Source organism: Silene latifolia, chromosome 8 (assembly GCF_048544455.1).
Source record: "Silene latifolia isolate original U9 population chromosome 8, ASM4854445v1, whole genome shotgun sequence".
Classification (NCBI taxonomy): Eukaryota; Viridiplantae; Streptophyta; class Magnoliopsida; order Caryophyllales; family Caryophyllaceae; genus Silene; species Silene latifolia.
The window spans coordinates 139,091-160,238 of NC_133533.1; the positions used below are offsets into that span (position 1 = coordinate 139,091).

The 21,148-nt window shown below is 37.6% G+C and overlaps 1 protein-coding gene across 2 annotated transcripts; it reads left to right on the forward strand.

Annotated features, from left to right (window-relative positions):
• The first annotated feature begins 1,607 nt into the window (after positions 1–1,607).
• LOC141595890 (sister chromatid cohesion protein PDS5 homolog A) lies at positions 1,608–20,599 on the forward strand. 2 transcript variants are annotated; one of them, XM_074415838.1, is made up of 33 exons: positions 1,608–2,067; positions 2,350–2,553; positions 2,655–2,836; positions 3,182–3,308; positions 3,488–3,703; positions 3,940–4,156; positions 4,247–4,392; positions 4,469–4,608; positions 5,476–5,625; positions 5,745–5,793; positions 5,892–6,092; positions 6,274–6,456; positions 6,870–7,024; positions 7,101–7,227; positions 8,190–8,339; positions 9,655–9,714; positions 9,894–10,030; positions 10,486–10,603; positions 12,940–13,074; positions 13,178–13,377; positions 15,181–15,340; positions 15,574–15,720; positions 15,994–16,074; positions 16,153–16,716; positions 16,825–16,932; positions 17,529–17,608; positions 18,404–18,455; positions 18,836–18,922; positions 19,026–19,063; positions 19,180–19,248; positions 19,329–19,492; positions 19,736–20,064; positions 20,148–20,599. In XM_074415838.1, exons 1-33 carry the CDS (start codon positions 1,951–1,953, stop codon positions 20,190–20,192), a joined length of 4,938 nt encoding a protein of 1,645 aa, XP_074271939.1. In that variant the 5' UTR covers positions 1,608–1,950; the 3' UTR covers positions 20,193–20,599. The 2 variants fall into 2 exon arrangements, with proteins under 2 accessions (XP_074271939.1, XP_074271941.1); XM_074415840.1 differs by having other exon boundaries at positions 19,029–19,063.
• Positions 20,600–21,148: the final 549 nt, after the last annotated feature.

Below are 21,148 nucleotides of genomic sequence, written 5' to 3' on the forward strand. Positions count from 1 at the left end.
CCCATAAAGCGTCGACCAATCAACGAAGAGACACATGTCGTGCATGCGTACACGGAATGTCAATCGACGCAACAGTTGAATGTCAATCAATGCAACAAGAACTAAGCGTCTTCAACACGCCCCTTTATATCCCTTTGACTATTCATCTTCCTCAAAGAAAAATCCTAAAGTATCCTGTTCTCCGCCAAGATGACTAACCAAGCTAGGTAGCAGCACGTACGGGGCAATCAAAAGTACACCTAAGACTCTCAACCTTGAGTCCGCCAGGCCAAGAATCTTTTCTTCCACATTTGATGTCCATTACCCATCCATGTGGAGGGGGATATGGTACGGCCGCACGTAAAGCCGAGGGGAAGAAGCGGGCGAAAATTGTCACTTGCGCAGAATATACGCTCAACATACATCGGAGCCCATACCACGGCATAGACTACGCTGGGGCAAATTGATGGGGCATATTCTCGCACCCGCCGACCAAGTCAACATATTGAACGAGGCGAAAGATATCCACAAAGAATTCAATGACTTAGACATCCCAAATAGATGCATCCTTTCTACGGCTGCCCGGTATTTCGGTATCGGCATGGCAACCTACCACGGTAAGGGGGCACATACCCGCGTACTCATATCCAAGAACCCTCGGCATGGAGTCAACCAGGCTCGCCGCCCGCCATAGGTCCCTCGGCCGAGGGTAGATCGCCTCTTTCCACCGCTACGCCACTTGGCCCACTTGGCCACTACGTGACAAAAGGTGAAAGTCTATAAATACTCCTCAATCCTCATTGAGGAAGGGATCCAGAATCTAACCTAAGAACCACTTAAATTGGTATTATCTCTCTCATCTCTCTACAAATACACGTCATCAAGCTACATACTACTTAATCACAAGAAATTCACCGACTTGAGCGTCGGAGTGAGTACGCTTGCACAAAGCCAAGCCCTCGGTTGCTCATTGTTGCAGGAGAGGCCGAGGAGAGCAGTCAAGGCTAGAAGAGGCATTATTCGACAAAGCTAGCGTGGTAAGCAAACCTGCTTCGGAATTCATACCCGGAACAATGCTCAAAAACTTTATACTAAAACAGAACTCAAAAACTTTAAAATAAAACTCAGAAAATAAATAATAAGAGGTACTACCTCAGATGTATAGTCTATGAATTGGCTTTCAGTAGAAGGGAGAACAAATTAAAAAAATGACAAGAGAAAAGTAGGTAAAGTTGTATGTGAAAGAGTAAATTCCGTGTGTGAAAAAGTGACTCTTAAATTAATGACAAAGGAGGCTGGATAGCTTGTATTTGAATTTTTATTCATAGTAAAGAATACAAGTAAGATTTTGCTAATTTTTGCGGTGAAAATGGGTTAGTTTTAATTTTTAAGTGATGTAAGGGGAAGTTGAAGGTTTATGTAAATTAAATGAATTGACACATAATAATACATATAAAATGAGTGTAGAGATGAATGACAAATAAAAGATAAATATGTAATTAAATATAGCGTGTAAATTGATTATATTAGGTGTGTAATAATATTGTACTCAGTATATAATAGTAGCTGAAAGAGCTGAATTGAAAGGTCGGGTTATAATAATTATAATTGTGATAAGAGTGAAATTTGTGAGCAAGTAGTAACTAGCAACCGGATAGGCAGAAAAGAAGGAGAATAAGGGAGCATGTGGCTAAGTTGTAAGAAAAGCATAGTGGAGTGAGTATACATACTTAGACAGTTGAAACTCAAAGTCTCAAAAGACCAGGACGCGATATACCCATTCATTCATATAATAAAATTACGTAATAACAGAGGGAGGGAAGAGAAAGAGAGAGAGAAAGATTGAAATCCAATTGCATGAGCCCCGTGAGTGAGCTGCGAATTGCGTCTGGGGAATTCAATTGAATCGAATTGAATTGAATTGAATTGAATTGGAAACCCTAATTGAATTGGCGTTGCAGTTGAATTGAAATGGAACGGCAGCAGCAGCAGCAGCAGCAGCAGCAACAGGGTGAGGAGCTGAGGGAGCTGGGATCCAAGCTCGACCCTCCTCCTCCTTCCAAAGACACTCTTCTCAAGCTCTTAAAGGTTCGTCTTCTTCTTCCTCTTCTTCCTTGTCTTGTTTTCTTGTTTGTTTCCGGCATTCTTCCTTTGTCTTTCTTAATTTCACTTTCGTGTTGCCAATACTTTCAGCTACCAACAACTTTTACTCCACTTCCGTATCATTCTTACTGTTTGTTTCCCCTTTTGCACTCTATTTCTATTTTCGGCTCCAATTAAATTAAATTAAATTACTCGTCGTCTATAAGGATCTGCTTGCTCTCTGCATACTTATGTCTTTAATGCTTCCTTTTCTTTTCGCTATTCCAGCAAGCCTCTGCTATTCTTTCCGATCTCGACCAGTCTCCTCCACCTCAAATACTTGAATCAATGCAACCCTTCTTCAAGGCCATTGTCAAACCCCATCTTCTCAAACACCTTGATAAGGATGTTCAACTTATTGTTGCGTCCTGTCTTTGTGAGATCACTCGTATCACTGCCCCTGAAGCACCCTACAGTGATGATATCCTCAAGGTATTATTCCACTTTCCTATCTCTCTCTCTCTCTTTTTTTTTTTTTTTTTATATATTCCTTCATATTTCCCTACATTTCTATAAACTTTCCATCTTTGCAGGATGTTTTCCGTTTGATTGTTACTACTTTTAGTGCTCTAAATGAGATAACCGGCCCTGCTTTTGCTAAGCGAGTCATTATATTGGAGACACTTGCCAGATACAGGTCATGTGTTGTAATGTTAGATCTTGAATGTGATGATCTAGTCAATGAACTCTTCAGGACCTTTTTCGCTGTTGCAAGGTATCTTTCTTTTTCTCTTCCTTTAACAAACACACTTAACATTTGAATCACGCTTCTGTATGTGGTAGACTATTAAAGTCACCTGCTTGTTTTTTTTTTTCTGGTTTCAACCTCGATGAGATGTCCCTCTTGACTTCGCTGGTTTATAGGAGTACTTCTATGTGCCTAAATTAAGGTGTCATAACAATAAGAAAGGAACATTGTACTTGAAGTTGCCAAAATGTGAGGACTATGTGCCGTGTCACTGAGAATAAAGAGAATTGGCAGTTTTTATTTTATTTTTATTTTTTATTTTCATTTTTATATTTGATCTGTATCTTGAAGCTTCATATGTTTTGATTGCAGAGATGATCATCCAGAAAATGTTTTCACGTCAATGGAAAATATCATGTATGTTCTTCTGGATGAAAGTGAGGAGATCAGTGAAGAATTGCTACTTATTTTGCTTTCAACGCTGGGACGTAGTATAAAAGTGAGGGCATCTTCTCTAACTAACATCATTAGTTTGATCAATTCTCATTTTATTAATTATTATGTATATATTTTGTATTTTTTTTGGGTGCTTAAAGATAGGATGTACCTGAGGCTGTGCTCCCTATCACTTTTCAATGCATTTCTAGTTGATATATTTTGTTTTTTCTTGTTGCGTAGGGTGTTAGTGAGGCTGCAAGGAAGCTTGCCATGAATGTTATTGAGAGTTGTGCAGCTAAACTTGAACCAGTTGTCAAACAATTCCTTATATCATCAATGTCAGAGGACGGTCCTTCAAATTGTCGCATTGACTACCACGGTGTTATATATGATTTGTACCGTTGTTCACCTCAGATTTTATCCGGCATTATTCCATACATAACTGGTGAACTACTGGTAACTACCGATTTTGAACTTATGTACTCCGTATAATATATACTATCATCGATTCGTTTGACTTTGCTAGTTTTGATACTTCTTAAGCTGCATCTCGTGAACTTCTTTCATGAAATTCAATCTCCTAGACTTTCTTGCTCTATACGACAAGTTTTATTATTTACAATGGGTGTGTTTCTTTTGCTCTTAAATATTACTTGTTGAAGATCGCTGAACATTGCTTTGCTTACACACAGAACGACCAGTCAGAAGCTCGCATTAGAGCAGTTAATTTGGTTGGTGAGCTTTTTGCCATTCCAACCTCTGTTATCCCTGAAGCCTTTCAACCTATATTTGTGGAGTTCTTAAAGAGGTTAACAGATAGGGTTGTCGAAGTGCGGATGACTGTACTTGACTTTGTGAAAAAGTGTCTTCTTTCAAATCCATCAAGACCCGAAGCTCCTCAAATTTTTGGTAACAATTGATTAGTATGGTTTCATATGATTTTAATTTCTAAACAATGGCTGTATGGGTTATTGAAATTTGTCATTTCAAATTCTGCAGCTGCCCTATGTGATCGGCTCTTGGACTATGATGAAAATGTCCGGAAGCAAGTTGTTGCAGTTGTGTGTGATGTTGCTTGTTTCAAACTTGACTCTGTTCCAATTGAAACAACAAAACTTGTTGCAGAACGTCTTCGTGACAAATTCGTAAAGACCTTTCATTTACATAATTTCAGTCATATTTTATTCAGTATTGTGTTTTGATCAAGCTTTGTTTGTGCAGCTACTTGTCAAGAGATATACTTTGGACAGACTCGCTGAGATTTACAGGCTTTACTCGGTAAAATGCAAGGAGGGATGTGCTTTTGAATATGACTGGATACCTGGGAAAATCTTGAGATGTTTCTATGACAAAGATTTCCGGTGAGTTTAGTCATTGACACACACTTTATTATTTTCTATTCTCTCACTACTATTCTTAATCTGTCCTTATCTGACTTTGACCTTTTCTCCTCCAATTTTTTTTGGAATGTTCCTGACCTTCCTCTTATTTGAGTGAATAGTTTTACTATCCTTAATAGTCGTGAGACTAAGTATAGTGCCACGGTTAGTAGCCCCTTAGAGGATTAATCAGTGATAACTCTTCTTGCTGAAAAACTAGGACAGTGAAGTCTCACTGAATATAGATTAATGCATCACTGAAAATAAGGAACTCTTGATATTACTAATATGCCTTGCTGCTAGGCTCTTTGAATTTTATTACTATTTTTTATGAGATATCATTGATTCCAGCAGCTACAATAGAGTATGTTTGCCTGCTATTAGCAGACAATAGAACTTCAAGTTCAAATGTCATTCAAAAAGAAGGAACCTATCCACAATTTTAGGTTCAGTCTGGAATAAAAGACAGCCTGTAATAGTGCATAGAATATGACAACAGCTGTCCACTGTGGACATCACGACATCCATGGACGAGGGACGCTCATGTTAGCCGACCCCAAATTGTGTTGGGTCTAAGGCGCTGTTGACCTTGAGTCTCTTCTAGATGGTAGCAATGTACTTGTTGGGACTGTTCCTTATTGGGACCTTGCTTTCTACTTTGTTAAGTCTTGTTTTCAGCTGCACACAGCTTTCTTAGCATGTTCTTTTAATTTTTTGTTCTTGTGAAAGTTCGCCGTATTGAAATTTGAGGAATGTTTCTCCTGAGTTCTGGTGGGAGGTTTTTCACGTGCCTTTTTTTTCACACTGCACGCTTGTCATTCGATTAAGGTAGACTGTTTTTCACGACAGGTCAGATGCAATTGAATCTGTTCTCTGCGGAGCATTGTTTCCGCCTGAGTTTGCTGTTAAAGATGTAGTGAATCACTGGATAAGAATTTTGGTTGGACTGGACAAAGTAGAGGTTAAAGCTCTGGAGAAGATTTTGGAGCAGAAGCAAAGGTAATGCAATTGGATGCTGTTAAAGTCTATTAATGTACTGAGTATGAGTTTCTTTTTTTTGGCTCAGAAGCTTCTTTGTGATTTTGTTTCAATTTTTTTGCCCATGATTCATGCTCAAGGTTGCAACAAGAAATGCAGAAGTATCTCGCTCTTAAGCAGACATATAAGGTTTGGAATATGAAACAAGTTTTACAATTTCATTTCGATGTCAAATACTTCCACACTATAATATTCCGTTAGATCTGATTGCGTTCCCTTAAATGCAGGATGATGATGCAACAGATGCCACAGATAATCAGAAAAAAGTTATTCTTTTGTTTCGAGTTATGTCAAGATTTTTTGTGGATCCTGCAAAAGCTGAGGAAGGATTTTTGGCACTTGATCAAGTAAAAGATGCTAATATATGGAGAATTTTACCGGCTCTACTGGATCCAACTACTAGCTTCCATCAAGCTCGTGCCAGTCAGGTGCTGTACAAGACTCACTGTAATTGTAGTTCTTAATGTAGATTCTATTAAGAGCATGTGGATCTGGTTCCTCTACCATGATTATTTTTTCAGTGTTGAACATTACACAACTTAGTGAATGTTTTACCATGAATTATCTGTATTCTAATCATATTAGTTTTGGTTGTGTTATCATCCGCAGGATGAGCTACTCGAAATTCTCGGTGAAAAGCATCGCATCTTTGATTTCATGAATGTACTTTCGGTGAAGTGTTCATACATGCTTTTCAGCAAGGATCATGTGAAAGAAATTCTCTTAGAACTTGCAGTGCAAAAATCTGTTGGAAATCAAGAAACCTGCTTGTCTTGTGCCAACATGCTGGTGGTAAAGTCTCTGTTCCCCAGCTCTTATCAGATGATGAAGTCTAAGATGGTGCTTTTGTAGTTCTATTTTGTAGCCCTCTACATGTTGGTACATTTAGCTGGTTTTGCTGCGTGCTTTAGTGATTTTGTATGTTTGGCTATAGCTTATAGGGCTGATTTCCTTTCATCCGAAGTTTGAATTAGTACTAGTGCCATCATCTTAAATTTGCGGTGTTTCGGACATTCTACCATCTGTTTTACTTCTTAACTTCATTATACATCCTCGCCTCCCAAGTGCTGAAAGTTACTTTAAAGGGAAAGATTTAACTATAAACAAGAGAAAATGCAAGTAGAATTTTCATCTTGATTGGCTATTTTCTGTGCCTACGACCCTGTCATTTCAGAAGTTGCTTGTTTGTTTTATTTTTTAAACAGATTCTAGCAAGCTACAGTCCTTTGTTATTTGTGGGGAGTGAAGAGGATTTACTTCACCTGCTTGAAGACGACAATGAAATTGTAAAAGAAGGCATTTTGCATGTCTTAGCAAGGGCAGGTGGTACTATTAGAGAAAAACTGGCTACCTCATCCAGGTTTTACTTCTGCTCTGCATTCTCTCTGAAGCCTATTTTGTTTCTTGTAGTCTGTATAACTTGTCAATTATCGCAGTTCTGTAGATCTTATGCTGGAAAGACTCTGTCTCGAAGGTACTAGAAGGCAGGCAAAGTATGCTGTTCATGCTCTTGCAGCAATAACAAAGGATGATGGGCTTCGTTCCCTTTCTGTGCTTTGCAAGGTTTGATTATACCTTTTTATGCCATTTGTTGTAATGTTACCAGGATGGTTTTCAATTGTTCTAACACTGGGACTTTGCTTTCTCCCTTGGTTGCGTTTGTTGAATATTCGGCTAGCGAATGGGCGTTCCCAATTGAAGATGGGAAATTTCTATGGAATTGTGTGTTTCTTTCGGTATTTTTGGTGCGTGGCTTGAGAGGAATTCTCTTACGTTTTCTGGGGTTCACCAATGTGTAGATTACCTTGGGGTTTGATTATTTATTCCTTATAAGCTCAAGAAATGGGTGCTTTAGAGCATCCGCAAAGGAGAGAAATCACCTCCCCATTTGCCTTCTCTTTCTTCAAATGAGCACCAACCTCCCCATAAAATGGGGCTCCACTGTTTTTAGGGAAGGTCCCCCCAAAAAAAGTAAAGCAATTTGTGTTACTTTTGGGAAGGTTTCCAAATTTTTTTGTGTGAATTGGGGAACCCCATTGTTGCATAGATATAGTTATGAAATGGAGAGGGTAAATGGAAAAGTTAGTGGAAAATGAGGTGGACGAATAAGAAAAGAGAAAATATGGGGAGCCTCACCTTTGCGGATGCTCTTAATTACCCTTTGTCAGGGGGAATGTGGTAGTTAGTGATTTAGAGAAGTCTCCTTGTCTTCTGTTTCATATTTTCTAGTAACAAAAGACAATACTTCTCAACTTCTGTGAGAATTTACAAGATATTTAGGTAATTAACTTGCATGTGGGTGATTTAATTTATAAGCATTCCAACTGGGGAAAACGGTAATTTCTTAGGTATATTACGAGTAAAAATGTCATATGACTTGATTAGTTTTCGCCATTAAGAAAATGAAGCTCATCCATTCAATGGAGGAGGACTTTGTTGCAAGAGAGTACCTTTTATCTTTGGGATGCAGTCCTATTTTGGATTTAATGCTGGGCAAACCTTATACTTCCATGTTGATTGTGCAGAGGCTTGTTGATATGATGGAGGAGAAGGCACATCTACCTACTGTACTTCAGTCACTTGGGTGCATTGCGCAGACGGCAATGGCGGTTTTTGAGACCAGAGAAACTGAGATCGTAAACTTCATTAAAAGCAAAATTCTGGAACTAACTCATGTATGTCATCTTGTGATCTTGTTGACCCACTTTGGTTTTGCCTTCTATTTTTGAAATCAGTAAGAGGGCACGTGCAACGCAAGGCAGCACAAGTCCGGTTGGTTAATTATATCTGTACTAATCTCCCAATTAGAAAAAAAGGTTCGAACAAAATAAGCCCAAGATAAGGCCATGTGGCACTTTATTTAGTTACATGTGCATAAATTATAGTAATAGAAACATGAATAAATACAAAATAATGCTTGGAAGGAAAATAGATCATACGCAATCAAAATACTGGTATGTTAGTACTTATTACTGTAAAAGTGAAAAGTATAATGTGGTCTCTTCGAGTAAGGCCCTAACTTTCTTGTTTTAATTGCTAAGTTTGAGCTCATTCCTTCCAACATGATTCTCGGACCTCTAGGAAGTTAAGTTGCTTTTTATAAGAAAGCAAGACCAATTGTTGACTCCAACCATAAATATTCACAAACTACTTGAATGTAAAAACAAATGAAAAAAAAGGGAGAACGAATTGGTAATACCATGACGATCATTGAACTTGTTATGAATAACATGTTTAGATTTCAAAAAATCAATTACTGGATAAACAGTTTATATCGGCATCCACAAAATGCCCCACATTTGTTGGCTTGACTACAAACTCACTCTTGCATCCACATCAATCATTTGGCTCTCTTATATTTATTCTTTACAAATGTAATCTCTCCCTTAGGCTAACTATAACCATTCAGTTGCATATAATATAACTAACTAATATTCCAAATTACACACACACAGCGCTTTTATTCGAGACCTCAAAGGCTCCTGATAGACCAGGGAAGTAAAAGAAACTTGGGAGAGAGAGGGGGGAGGGAGGGGGGGGGGGGGGGGAGAGTACCTTCTTATGGTGGTGGTTGTTGAAGAGGACTCGCAGTTCATGAAATTCAGCTTTGAAATTTAGGGTTGAAACTTTGAGGGTTAATTGGAAACGGATGACATACTCCGTAGCTGATTAGGTTGAAAATTTCGTTGATATAGTTAATAGGAGAATCCATCCCCAAAAGTAGCCTAAAGGGCGAGAGAGCCCATTCCTATATAAATCCCACATCAACCCCCCATATGACCGGTGCGACATCCATGTAATAGACTGTAACATCCATGTTCTCTCATGTCATGCCTTGAATCCTTTAGTTTGATAAGTGTCAGGTCTCTAATGTAAGGGCTGTTTTGGAGTGTGGAAAATGCACAAAGTTTCTCCTCATTTCTTCTTTTTTCTTTTTATATTAGAGGATACATAATTTATCCTGTATTAATTCATGTGTAATACTTGCAGAAGGGTCAGGATAAATCAAAAGCACGTTGGCGTGATGAGAGTGAACTTTGCCAATTAAAGGTTGCTAATCTTTCACTGTTTTTTTTTTGACTCCTTAACCGGCTTGCAAGACTGAGTTGTTTACAGATCTGCTAATTGTATTCATCTGGTTGTCATCGCTGAATAATAATAACTTTCACTTCACATTTTTTAGATGATATTGCACAGCATTGTCCATCATTTTCTCTGTTTTTGACCAGATATTTGGCATTAAGACGCTGGTCAAGAGCTACTTGCCTGTCAAGGATGCTCACCTTCGTGGTGGGATTGATAGTCTTATACAGATTCTTAGAAATATGCTTTCCTTTGGAGAAATCTCACGAGAATTGGAATCAAGGTACTGTATTGCTCATAATTTTGAAGAAGTAATTTTGCACAATTGCTATTGATCCTTACTCCCTCCGTCCATTCAGCTTCACAACATATGGATTCTGGCTCAATATTTAAGACAATAGAATTAGAATAAAGTGTAAAAAAGTGATAGAAAGGTGACATAAATCTGATAGAATTAGGGAAAGAAGAGTGAGATTATATTTTGGCCCTTTGGTTTAAGTGGACTATACTGTTACAAGTTATAACAGGTCCATGCTCACATGGTTAGAACTTGGAAATGATGAGTTATGTTAGAGACTGTGAATACATAAAGTTACTACAAATACACATGTATTGAATTAGATGGAACAACCCAAAATGGAAAATGTAGTGAATTGGTTAGAATAGAGGAAGTATTATTTTTGGTGCATTGCTCACATTGTAGATGTTTAATTTTTTTTCTTTTGTAATCGTTTGCAGTCCTGTGGATAAGGCTCACTTAAAGGTTGCTTCCGCAAAAGCTATTCTTCGTCTTGCAAGATATTGGGAAAATAAGATACCTGTTGATGTTTTCCATCTTGCTTTGAGGACTGTTGAGGTGAGCTTCGGCTGGATAATTTGTTATAGGGTTATTTAATGCCAATACTCCAAACTATTATGGTGCTTCTTAAAATACTACGTACTTTATTTTAACTATTAATATACTCAACTTTGACACCCTTTCCCTCGTATTAGAATATATAGACCGGCTACCTGCTAAGCCGGTTAAAATATTTTAACCCCTCTTCTTTTCTACCATTGTTGATTCTTGTCAACACGCCCTGCCCCATTGATGTTTTCCTAATCTCATCTTCAGGTGAATTCTTCACCTTCTTCTTCATTCTTCCCCCTTTTTTACCCCCTTTTGTTTCTCTTATATAATTCCTCAACAAAAATTAAACCTTCACTTTCTTAGTTTCTTTCTTCAATTCCATTGCAAAATTAAACCATGATGTTATTTCCTTTCAATTACTCTTAATATATCTAATTCATTAATATATGACCCCGTTTCAATTGATTAATTTCTGGGTTTGCTAGTTTTAAAAAGTCTTTACTTTTTTACTCGGTTCTTTTATATTTTTATTTTATCATGTATTTTCTCTTTTGGTTTATGTGCTGGAGGCATTTAGACTTTATTCTCAATGGAAATTAGAGGCTGTTACATTGTTGTCTCTTAATTCTTGAGCACTATACTTCTTCTTCTTCTCATTCTCACTCATTAAAAACAAAAATAGTAACAAATTAACCTTAAAACCAGTACAAATAGAAAGGTTTTTCTGCTGCTTCTTTAAGTTGGCGAGTGTTAGTGTTGTTGAAGATGTTCTTGCTAGGATTGCTGTTGTTGATGATGATGATAGGGAGAGAAGCAGGCGGCTGCAATCGAGGAATTTAGGGTTAGGGCTAGTGAGAATGAGCGTGATTTGCCGATTGATGCGGGTGATGTTTGTAGAGAGATTAAACATGATAAGCGTGATTATATTCTAGGGCTCTTTGTAATTTGTTTTTAAGGTAATTGTTCTGATTTGGTGTTCTGATTTTGTACTATCATTGATTTAATTAAGTTAATTAGGATTTTTGTGTGATTTTGATTGATTTTTTTTGGTAATATGGAGTGGGGTTTCTGGGTTTTCTGGATTTTTTGGTATAGGGTAGAGGAAGGAGATGAAGATTCATATACAAGGAGAAAGTTGACTTTTTTACCTATTATTATAGGTTAATAAAGGCCCAATTCTATTAAAAGTAAATGAGTGTAATAGTTGGTTATATTGGTAGTTAAATTATAGCTTAGAGTATTTTGAGAAGCACCCAAATAGTTTGGAGTATTACCATTAAATAACCCTTTGTTATATTAGAAGATTTCCATATGGCTTCTCTTTGTTATTAGAAGATTTCTATATGGCTTCTCTTTGGTAAAACTTGCTAAGTTGACAATTGATCATTTACTTGAAGGGTACTATATATTAACACCAATGTACCTCATAGCATACCAATCGTTGGTTGGCGCAGTGGTAGCATGGGGCTGCGCTTGGTAGGGAGGTCTGCGGATCGATCCCCCACAACTGCGATTGGGAGGGGTTTAAATACCGTAATCCTTGGACACGCCCCGAAATCCGGATTAGTCGGCCCAATGTGGCTCGGATTACCGGATGGTTTAGACCAAAAAAAAAAAAAAATGTACCTCATAGCATGTTTCATGATCTATCGTGATCTGAAAGAAGATGAGAAGGATAGAGAAAGTAAAGGAAGAGAAACTTAATAGGAATGAAATTGGACTTTCTGAATGACTTCCCTTGGGTTAAACTCCATGAAGTAGCAATCATGACATGTTTTGGTCCCACACATTTTAGCTGTAGTGGTACCAGTTTGGGAGACCCATGATACGGATCATACTCTCCTTCCCTTACGAAGTGACCACTGAGATTAAGGGAGTAGATCGCTATTTCCATGGCAGAGTGAGGTGTGTCACAGCGTGTCGTACTTTAGGCTTCATTTCTTTGATCTCTTTGACACTGGAATCATGCCCAAGGCCTATAAATTAATCCCAATCAAGAAAGTTACACTACCCTTCATACTGTACTAGTATTTTACATCAATGAAGCCTCAAAACTTGTCATCATTGATGATGATTCGAAAAAGGGAGATGAGAAGGGTAGAGAAAATAAAGAAAAACTATATAAAACCGGAATTGAATTTTTTGTTATTGATTCAAATGGATTTGCTTTGATCAGCTAAATATAGAGGAAATGAAAGGAAGAAAGTTGTTTAGTATTGTTAGCTTTCTTTCATGTCTCTCCATTCTGGAACGTTTCCCGTAAATACCTATTAAATCTCATTATTCAGTCTCACTAAGCCTTTCTGTTTTTATAAATTAATATTGGTGTCTTGATCATGCAGATAAACTACCGTCAAGCCAGGAAACTCTTCCTCAGCAAAGTTCATCAGTACATAAAAGATCGTGTTTTGGATGTGAAATATGCATGTGCATTTCTGATAGACATTTTTGGATCAAAGCATGCGGAGCTGGATGAGGTATAGTCCACATTTAGTTGCATTTCTAAAACCATGCTTAAACTTGTCAGGGTTGTATGACATGTATCTTTTGCACACTTTTGTATTTGGCTTCCTTATGCAGGATAAACATAATCTTGCCGATGTCGTGCATATGTGTCGGCAAATGAAAGCCCGACAACACTCCTTGCAGTCTGATGGAAACTCTCAGTTGTCTTATCCTGAATATATGCTTCCGTTCTTGGTTCATGCGCTTGCTCATCATCCTATGTGCCCTAGTTTTAATCAATGCAGGGATGTCAGAGCAGTTGAACCATTGTATCGGTATGCTCTACTTGATTCTCACGCATTTGATAATGAATATTTATTTTTGGTGATTCTGGAAACTGGTGCTTACTGAAATGATTAGACAGTTATTATAACTAAAATACCAATGCTATTATGCTAGTGGTTGTGATAATGGTTATTGACATGATTATTCTCCCATTCAATTACTGTTTGCGTATCTAAGTAGCGATTCTTATTATGTTTATCTGGAGTATTACTTCATTACCTCTGGATTAAGCTAGAAAGGTATGCATAACTCTTTTTTCAAGCTTATTTAGGGAATGCTGTTTATTCGTGAACAATGGCGCAGATGGAGTGTGTGTGTTTATTTGTACAATTTTTTCATCTTTCATTTTTTTGTGTCCTTTTAGACTCTTAAGTTGTTTAGCTCTTAATTTGGAGCTTTGTTGAGATCCCTGATCTCTAAGAAAGCCCCTCTGTTTCTCATGAAACTCCTTGAATTAGCTTATTTTATTACTATTCAGCTTTGTTTGCTTCCTAACTTTTAGCCACAATTTACCAATAAAGTCAGGGCGGACAGGGTGTGCTTTTCACTTTTAAATTTTGATGTCAATAGATAAATACTACTCCTTCCATACCATTAAGTTCTATACACTTTGATTTGACTCAAATTTTAGGAGAAAAGAGACGTATCATGATGTATTTGTGGAACCGAGTAACCGACCCGTGCTCTTTCATCTAGGTCTCTGTGTACAGTGCTCTTGATACCACTTCAAAGAGATAATTAAAACCTAAACAAGGCAATCGGGATGTAGTGTCGAAAGCCATATATTCAATACTATTGTGTAAACTGCAATTGGGTGAATCGGTAATGCTATGAAACATCCTAATAAGTATAGTATAGAAGTGCCAATGAATACAAGGATATTTTGTACTACCTCTATCGACTTTAGTGGTCAACCGATGATTATTTTTATCATTAATGATTAATCTCTCAAATATATTTAGAAAAACGATATCTCCATGTTTGATTTATCAAACATTAATGTTCATACTATCAATTGCAAGTTGTAATGGATACATAGGAGAAATTATCAGTCAAAGTTGAGATTGTTTGATCGCCAAAGGGTGGGATGGAGGCAATCCATATTTTCTGGAGTATAATATCATGGGTAGTTTGATGATTATAGATGATACGAACCAATATACGCAATGCCTTAGCAAGAAATCAGAAACCTTAGTCTGGTGTAAGATTCTGAGATCGGGATGACCCATAACGCCAATTGCATTTCAAATTGGATTATCCGACTTGTATATTAAGAAGGTATTGTCTAATTCAAGTGCGTTATTCCAACTGGTACTCGTCGTCTCTTCTTTTTGTAGATGGAGTTGCCCATAATAATTTTGAGAGGATAATTTTCCAGCTATCCCTATTGTATAAATGCAATATAGGTGCCACATGTGCCACTCCCTTGGTGTCTTTTGTACGTGGGCGTTCGAAAAAAAGTGTCATTTATCCTTTCAATCATCATAAAAAATAAAGCAAATCTTGTTTATGATAACATAGTGTGAAGGCGTTGGCGAATATGACTGACTATTTTCTCATGGAATTTGCCAATCTGATATGGTTAAGCTCTGCTAGCACCACTCTCTGACTAAATTGCAGTATTCTGATGTGTACTTTTGTTTTGTGCCTCATCCTCTTGCTACGCCCCGTTGGTCTGTCAATTGCTAGGTGAATTATTGTTATCTTCATGCAGTAAAAGTGGTTGGAATTTTTGATAGGGCTTCCTGATTCCCCTTATATGTTCCTGATTCTGCTGTATTTTCTCTTTGTAGAATACTGCATCTTTTCTTCTCAATAATTTTGCATGGAGATGGCGATACAATCTCTGATGTTAATGACGCTGACAAAGGAAAAGACATTATTCCTACAGTTGTATATATATTGCAGTGTATCAAACAATCAGAAGATGTGGTTGATCCACTGAAATCAAAGGTGCTACCCTATTTTAAAACCTGTCTTTGATACAACCTGTCTTTGATTTTAAAACAAGGCCATCTTGAATATTTTGTTCTGGAAGATGAAGGGCAATACCAGCTGATATCTCTATTTTTGAGAAAGCTGAAGTCGTTGGATGGAGAGAGAAACGTGGCTATTTTATGCTTAGAAATTTGGAATTAGTACGAATTTTATACGATGTGAGATCCTTTTTGCCTCCTGAATTGCAGAACTCGTACGCCATATCTGAACTTGGGCTGTTGGTTGTCAAGCACTTGACTCGGAAGCCATGTGACAATCAAGGCGTCATTGACTCTGTCTCATTACCGTGCATCTTGTACAAACCAAGTGATATCAAAGAAGATGCTGTTGCTGAGGTATAAAAGACCGGCAGTTTAATGTCTGATGATCATCGTTTTTTCTGCTTAAGCACAACCATTGGCTTTAAGGATGTTACTGTTTGCTAATTGCATATAGCTTAGTCGTTCATTTATCTTGTTGTCATCATGCTATAATATTATTCTAGGCTTCTAGCCATGGATCCACCGGCCAGGTGGCCATAACGTATCAATTTTATTGTTACCTTGAAAGCCAGGCTTTCTGCTTGTAGTTACATAACCGAAATTAATATTGCTTCCTCTCCTGAATAGGCTGGTGATCTTTGTACGTGGCTGGTGGAAGAATCTGTCTCAGCCCACTTTGAATCACTTGCACTGGATGCCAATGGAGCTGTATGTAGACAAGAATCCACTTTTCTTATACGCCATATTTTACTGTCGATAAACTGTTCGTTTTTTCTATCGTTGTAGGTCCATCTGAAAATTCCGCAAGATGAGATTCTGGAAGACATTGAAATAGAAGGAAATGAAATGCCTCTGGGAAAACTGATCAAGCGAATAAAATCCCAAAAGAACAAGTCAAAGGCAGTGGTGAAGGAAAATTCTTTATCGGCTGACACTAAAAATGATGTTGACATTTTGGACGTGGTTAGGGATATTAATCTGGATAATATGGGGCTCTCAAGTAATATTGAATCAGGCAATGACCATGGCAATCATTCAACTCCAATAAGTAGAGGAGAAAATCAGACTAAGAAAAGGAAAATAAGTGATTCAAAATCGACACCCATACCAAAACGCAAAAGATCAATTTCAGCTAGGAACCCTTCGAGACATTCCTTCTCGCAGAGTGCTGGTAAGGATTCGATAAAAGCTACCTCTGAAAGCCCATTTCTAGGGCAAGAAGAGAATAAGGCCAGTCAGCCAGACTTGTTGGCGTTCCCTAGCAAAAAGAAGGTGAATGGCAGAGGCTCTAAACGAAGTAAGACTGATGAGAGCCAGGATGTTGAAGAAACTAGTATTGATGATCGGAAGGTGAGTTATATACTCTAATCTTTATGTCAATATTTCAAGATTATGCATTTCTTCAGTAGGATGTGAATGTCGGTGACTGGAATTTGCTTCTAATTATTGTCTTAACAGAAGGCAAAGCTGGCAGAGTCAATAAAAAATAATAGTGCAAGTAATGATAACTCTACTGCAGTATCTCTTAAGAAACAAAAGAGAAGAAGCGTTTCCGGCTTGGCAAAGGTCAGTACTTTTCAACTATGTTACTCCGACACTTCACTTGGCCGTGTCACGTGTCAGACGCGTATATGTCCGACACGACACACCGCGACGCTTCGACACTTCAATTTAGATCACAAAATAGGAAAATTCACCCAAAATAGCCGTGTCCGACACTCCAACATGTGTCACACTTGATAACGTGACTGTTCCTGCAACCAAAATTCTTCTCTGTGTATATTGGTGCAAATTAACTCTCTACAGTTGGATCAATCCAGAGTATTCCACATGACTACCTCCTAGAAGAACCAAAAAGGTTCTAGGTCCTACTACACACTACTTATTACAGCTTCCTTGATACTGGGAAAGTCTCGATAACATGTTAAATCACAATTCAGCATATGGAAGTTAACCCAAAATGTAAAATGTATAGAAGTCTTATTCTTAATTTTCCAGTTTAATTGTGCTTTGACATCTTTTAACTAAAAAGCTTCATTAAAGAGAAGAAATGTGACTATGTCGTTCCTTGTGCGAAACATGCTGCGTAGAGATAATTATACCACATTGGCCCAATGGTTTTCTGATTCTTAATTTTGATCTTGATTGTGTGTATTCGTCAGTGCACTTCAAATGAAGCTGCTGGTCATACTACAGATTTGATTGACTGCAGAATTAACATTTGGTGGCCACTGGATAAGCGGTATGTTCCATATATTTAAAAACTTGCTTACTGTGTTCTGATGACACTTTTAATGAGGATTAGTATGTTAAATGCATATTTGCACAAGGACTGACCTTCAGTTTTAAGGGTTGAAATGACTTTTGCACAGCTGGAGTGATTATTATTTAGTGTGCACTACTAAGCAGCACTTTTACTTTGTCGCTTCTACTTTGCTTCTTCTCTAGGGCATGGTTCCTAACTCCTGTTTCTTTCAACTGCATATGTATTGAGCCACCACAGTACCACACAAATCTGTGAATTTATACAAAATTGGCATACAGGAACACACTCAAGAACTCAAGGTGGTGCATGCGGTTCATAAAAATTATCAAGAACTATTTTGGCATCTCACTGTTACTTAAATTTTCATTTGGTTCCTTCCATTTTTGTATGTGGGGAGGAGGGGGTAGGTGGTGGCGGGCTTTCTTCTTTCAACTGGTTGGGTTACATAAATTAATGATATTAAATACAGTATTAAATATGGAATGCGACACCGCAGTGCTACTGAGTTTTAAAATTTGAGTTTACAACCACCACATTTTGAGGTGGTATTGGCCACGTTTTGTGGTTCATGTTCCACAATCATTATTCTCTTGGGACAGTTGGGAGTAAGGCCTTTTGACTTTCTGTTACTATGCTCATGTTCTGTTTTCTGTCTTGTTGTGTCAGTACCAGATTCAGAAATTCTATTTAGAAGAAATGTCTATCAGCATTATGAAGCTGTTGTTAAGATCATTTTAGATGATTATTTATTGTATTTGTTTACTTCAACAGGTTTTATCAAGGTGTGGTGAAATCTTATGATCCTGATAAAAAGAAGCATGTGGTAAACAGTCTTACTTCAATTATCTAGACTTGTTAAAATTGTTTGGCATACACTGCCATTAACCTGTCCATTTGCAATAAAGCCAAAGACTCATTATTCTTTGGTCGTGAGTATGATGGAATAAAGTAATATGGCTTACAAAATTAGCTGCATTTCTTTAAAATGTGACTCGTAGTCACTTGTTACAATTCTCGACACAAGTTTCATCCTGGTTCATTCGGAAATAACCTCTCTATGTTGCTAAAATAGGGGTAAGGATGCATACATCCGACCCTCTTACCCTGCAATTTGCGGGGATCCGTGAGCCTCTTTGGTAATTTTGGTAAGACTACCAATAATGTTTCTTTTACAGTGTCTCATGTGTTTTTCTCATTATGAAGGTGCTCTATGATGACGGAGATGTGGAAGTGCTACGTCTTGATAAGGAGCGTTGGGAGCTCGTTGATGATGGTTCAAGGTCTAAAAAAGTACGTTTTGTTGTGAGGAAAATGTCGTTACTAACTGAGTTTCAGTGTGGTTGGCAATAGAGGAGCATCATCTCTGACCCTTCTTTTTTTTTTTTGCTTGCAGAAGACGGCCAACACTATGAAGAGTCCTTCTAAACAAATGTTAGTGTTCCTCAGCATTTTAGTTCATCTTTCAGTTTAAACCTAGAATACGCACAGAGTGTGAATTCTGTAGCGTATAAAAATGGATTTTTATGTTACTAGTTTGCTTGTTACAGATTACCTAGCAAGACAGACAAGAAAAGTAAGGTTTCAGAGGAATCAGGTGACAAGGAATCAAACAAGAGGTGAGGGCTATAATCCGATCTCTTTGCATTTTGGGAAGCGAAGTTTTCTGTATTTGTGAATTCATCTTTTCAAATTGCAGATCATCCGGTGGCAAGGGTAAAAAGTCTCAGAGGAAAAATTTGACACCCAGAAGGAAAGCCATAACAAAAGGGAAAATAAGTAACTCTGATGAAGTAAAAAGCAGATCTGATGTATCTAATGCTGGACCATCTGAATCATCTGATTTGGATGAAATTGAGTCTGGTAAGGGCTATCCAATGTTTGTGTTTACAAAAGCTAGAATATTTGATTGTGCGCACTGTGCAATGTGCTCGGTATCTAATTTCTGAATTGTGGTTAAGGTGTAGATTGCCTAGATGAATGCTCTGTGCACTTGTAGCTAGATATTTCATTTTATAGCATTATTATATCATATTGGTTGAAGTAAATCTGATGAGTTAGTTAGCTCTGCCATTTTTCAATTTGATGGTTCTCTTTGCCTCTCAGGTGAACATAACGGGGATAGAGTTGACGAGGTGCCTGAAAGTCGAGCCTGTGATGTGGAGAAGAAATCAGACACTGCAGGAGGATATGGAGGTTCTTCTGGGACTGATACAGAAGAATCAAACTCCAGTCCAGAAAGAGGAGAAGCTGATAGTCCAGAGGATTCTCTTGATTCTGGCTTAAGAAAAACACGTGAACCGAACACAAGTGTAGAGAATCGGAACGACTCATCTGAACATGAATGTGAGGAGGCAAAAGATAATGACACACTGGAAAAAAGCCGCGCTTGTGATGTTGAAGATGAAGATGCTGAGGATGAGGATGAGCCTCTTGTAAGTATTCACCGTTTGTTGTTTGCTGGGGGATGTGAAGCTGTATTATTTCTGTGTGTTTTAATTCACCATTGTCTTTGCAGAGCACATGGAAGCGAGGATTAGGAAAATCTAAAAAACCAACTTAGTGACTATGCGGGCCTTGATAGAGTTATGCCGGGGTAGATATCTGAGATACCGATGTCTTATATAGTTAACCAAGGAGATTGCTCCTTGGTCTTTTACCGCACTGGCAAGTATGTCGGGCGAAAGTATGATGATAGGATAGATAGGCGTCTTTGTGCCAGTTAACCAGTTAGGTCAATTTGTAATGTAGCATGATGGATAGTTAATGTGTATTGTGTGTACATACTCAGCACGACATTTGTATTAGCAAGGTTGGCTGGAATATGGAGCATCCATTTACCCATCCCGAGTTTGATTCGAATATTGTTGGCATTACTTATGCAGGAGGGCGTTATAACCTGTGGCTGTAATATTTCATGTAGCTTACATTTGGGACCTTTTGTATCTAATTAATTACCTTGGATCTTGATGGAGAAGGCTAAACGTAAAGGATGGATTTAGTGTTGGTGATTTTGCTTTAAAACATAAGATAACGTGAAAGAGAATGGAAGAGAAGGTAAGGATCCCTTATTTATGTATTTGCTGCTGAAGGGATTTTAATTTGGCTAGCGTATAATCTTTTTTTTTTTTTTTTTTTTTTTTTTTTTTTTTTTTTTTTTTTTTGGTGTAATGTGAACTAGCATATAATCCTTGTACCTTTCTACCTTCATTTTATACTATCCAAATAAAAGAGTATCACAAATTCTGGGTCTCAAATTACTTGCAAAGTTTTCCTCTGAATTTCGATATTGTCATCATATATATCGTCTTTTTTTATAGGAGAATTATAAAGAGGAAATATCTTAATTTAACAAGCACAAATTATATAACAGGACGGTTTCATGTGGTCTATTTTTATTTTAAAAAAAAAAAGCTGTTCATTTATGAGTTTCTTTTTATATAAACGGGACCTTCCCACGGTGTAAGACGGTTTTACGTAATAATCACAGGTTTAACAAGAAAAGTTGTGAATAGATAG

Bases quoted from the DNA above. Each gene is read 5' to 3' on its own strand.
- LOC141595890 (XM_074415838.1), top strand. From the start codon at position 1,951: ATGGAACGGCAGCAGCAGCAGCAGCAGCAGCAGCAACAGGGTGAGGAG. The intron at 2,554-2,654 runs GTATTATTCCAC...CCATCTTTGCAG, and splicing joins ACAGTGATGATATCCTCAAG to GATGTTTTCCGTTTGATTGT. The intron at 15,721-15,993 runs GTATAAAAGACC...TCTCCTGAATAG, and splicing joins AAGAAGATGCTGTTGCTGAG to GCTGGTGATCTTTGTACGTG.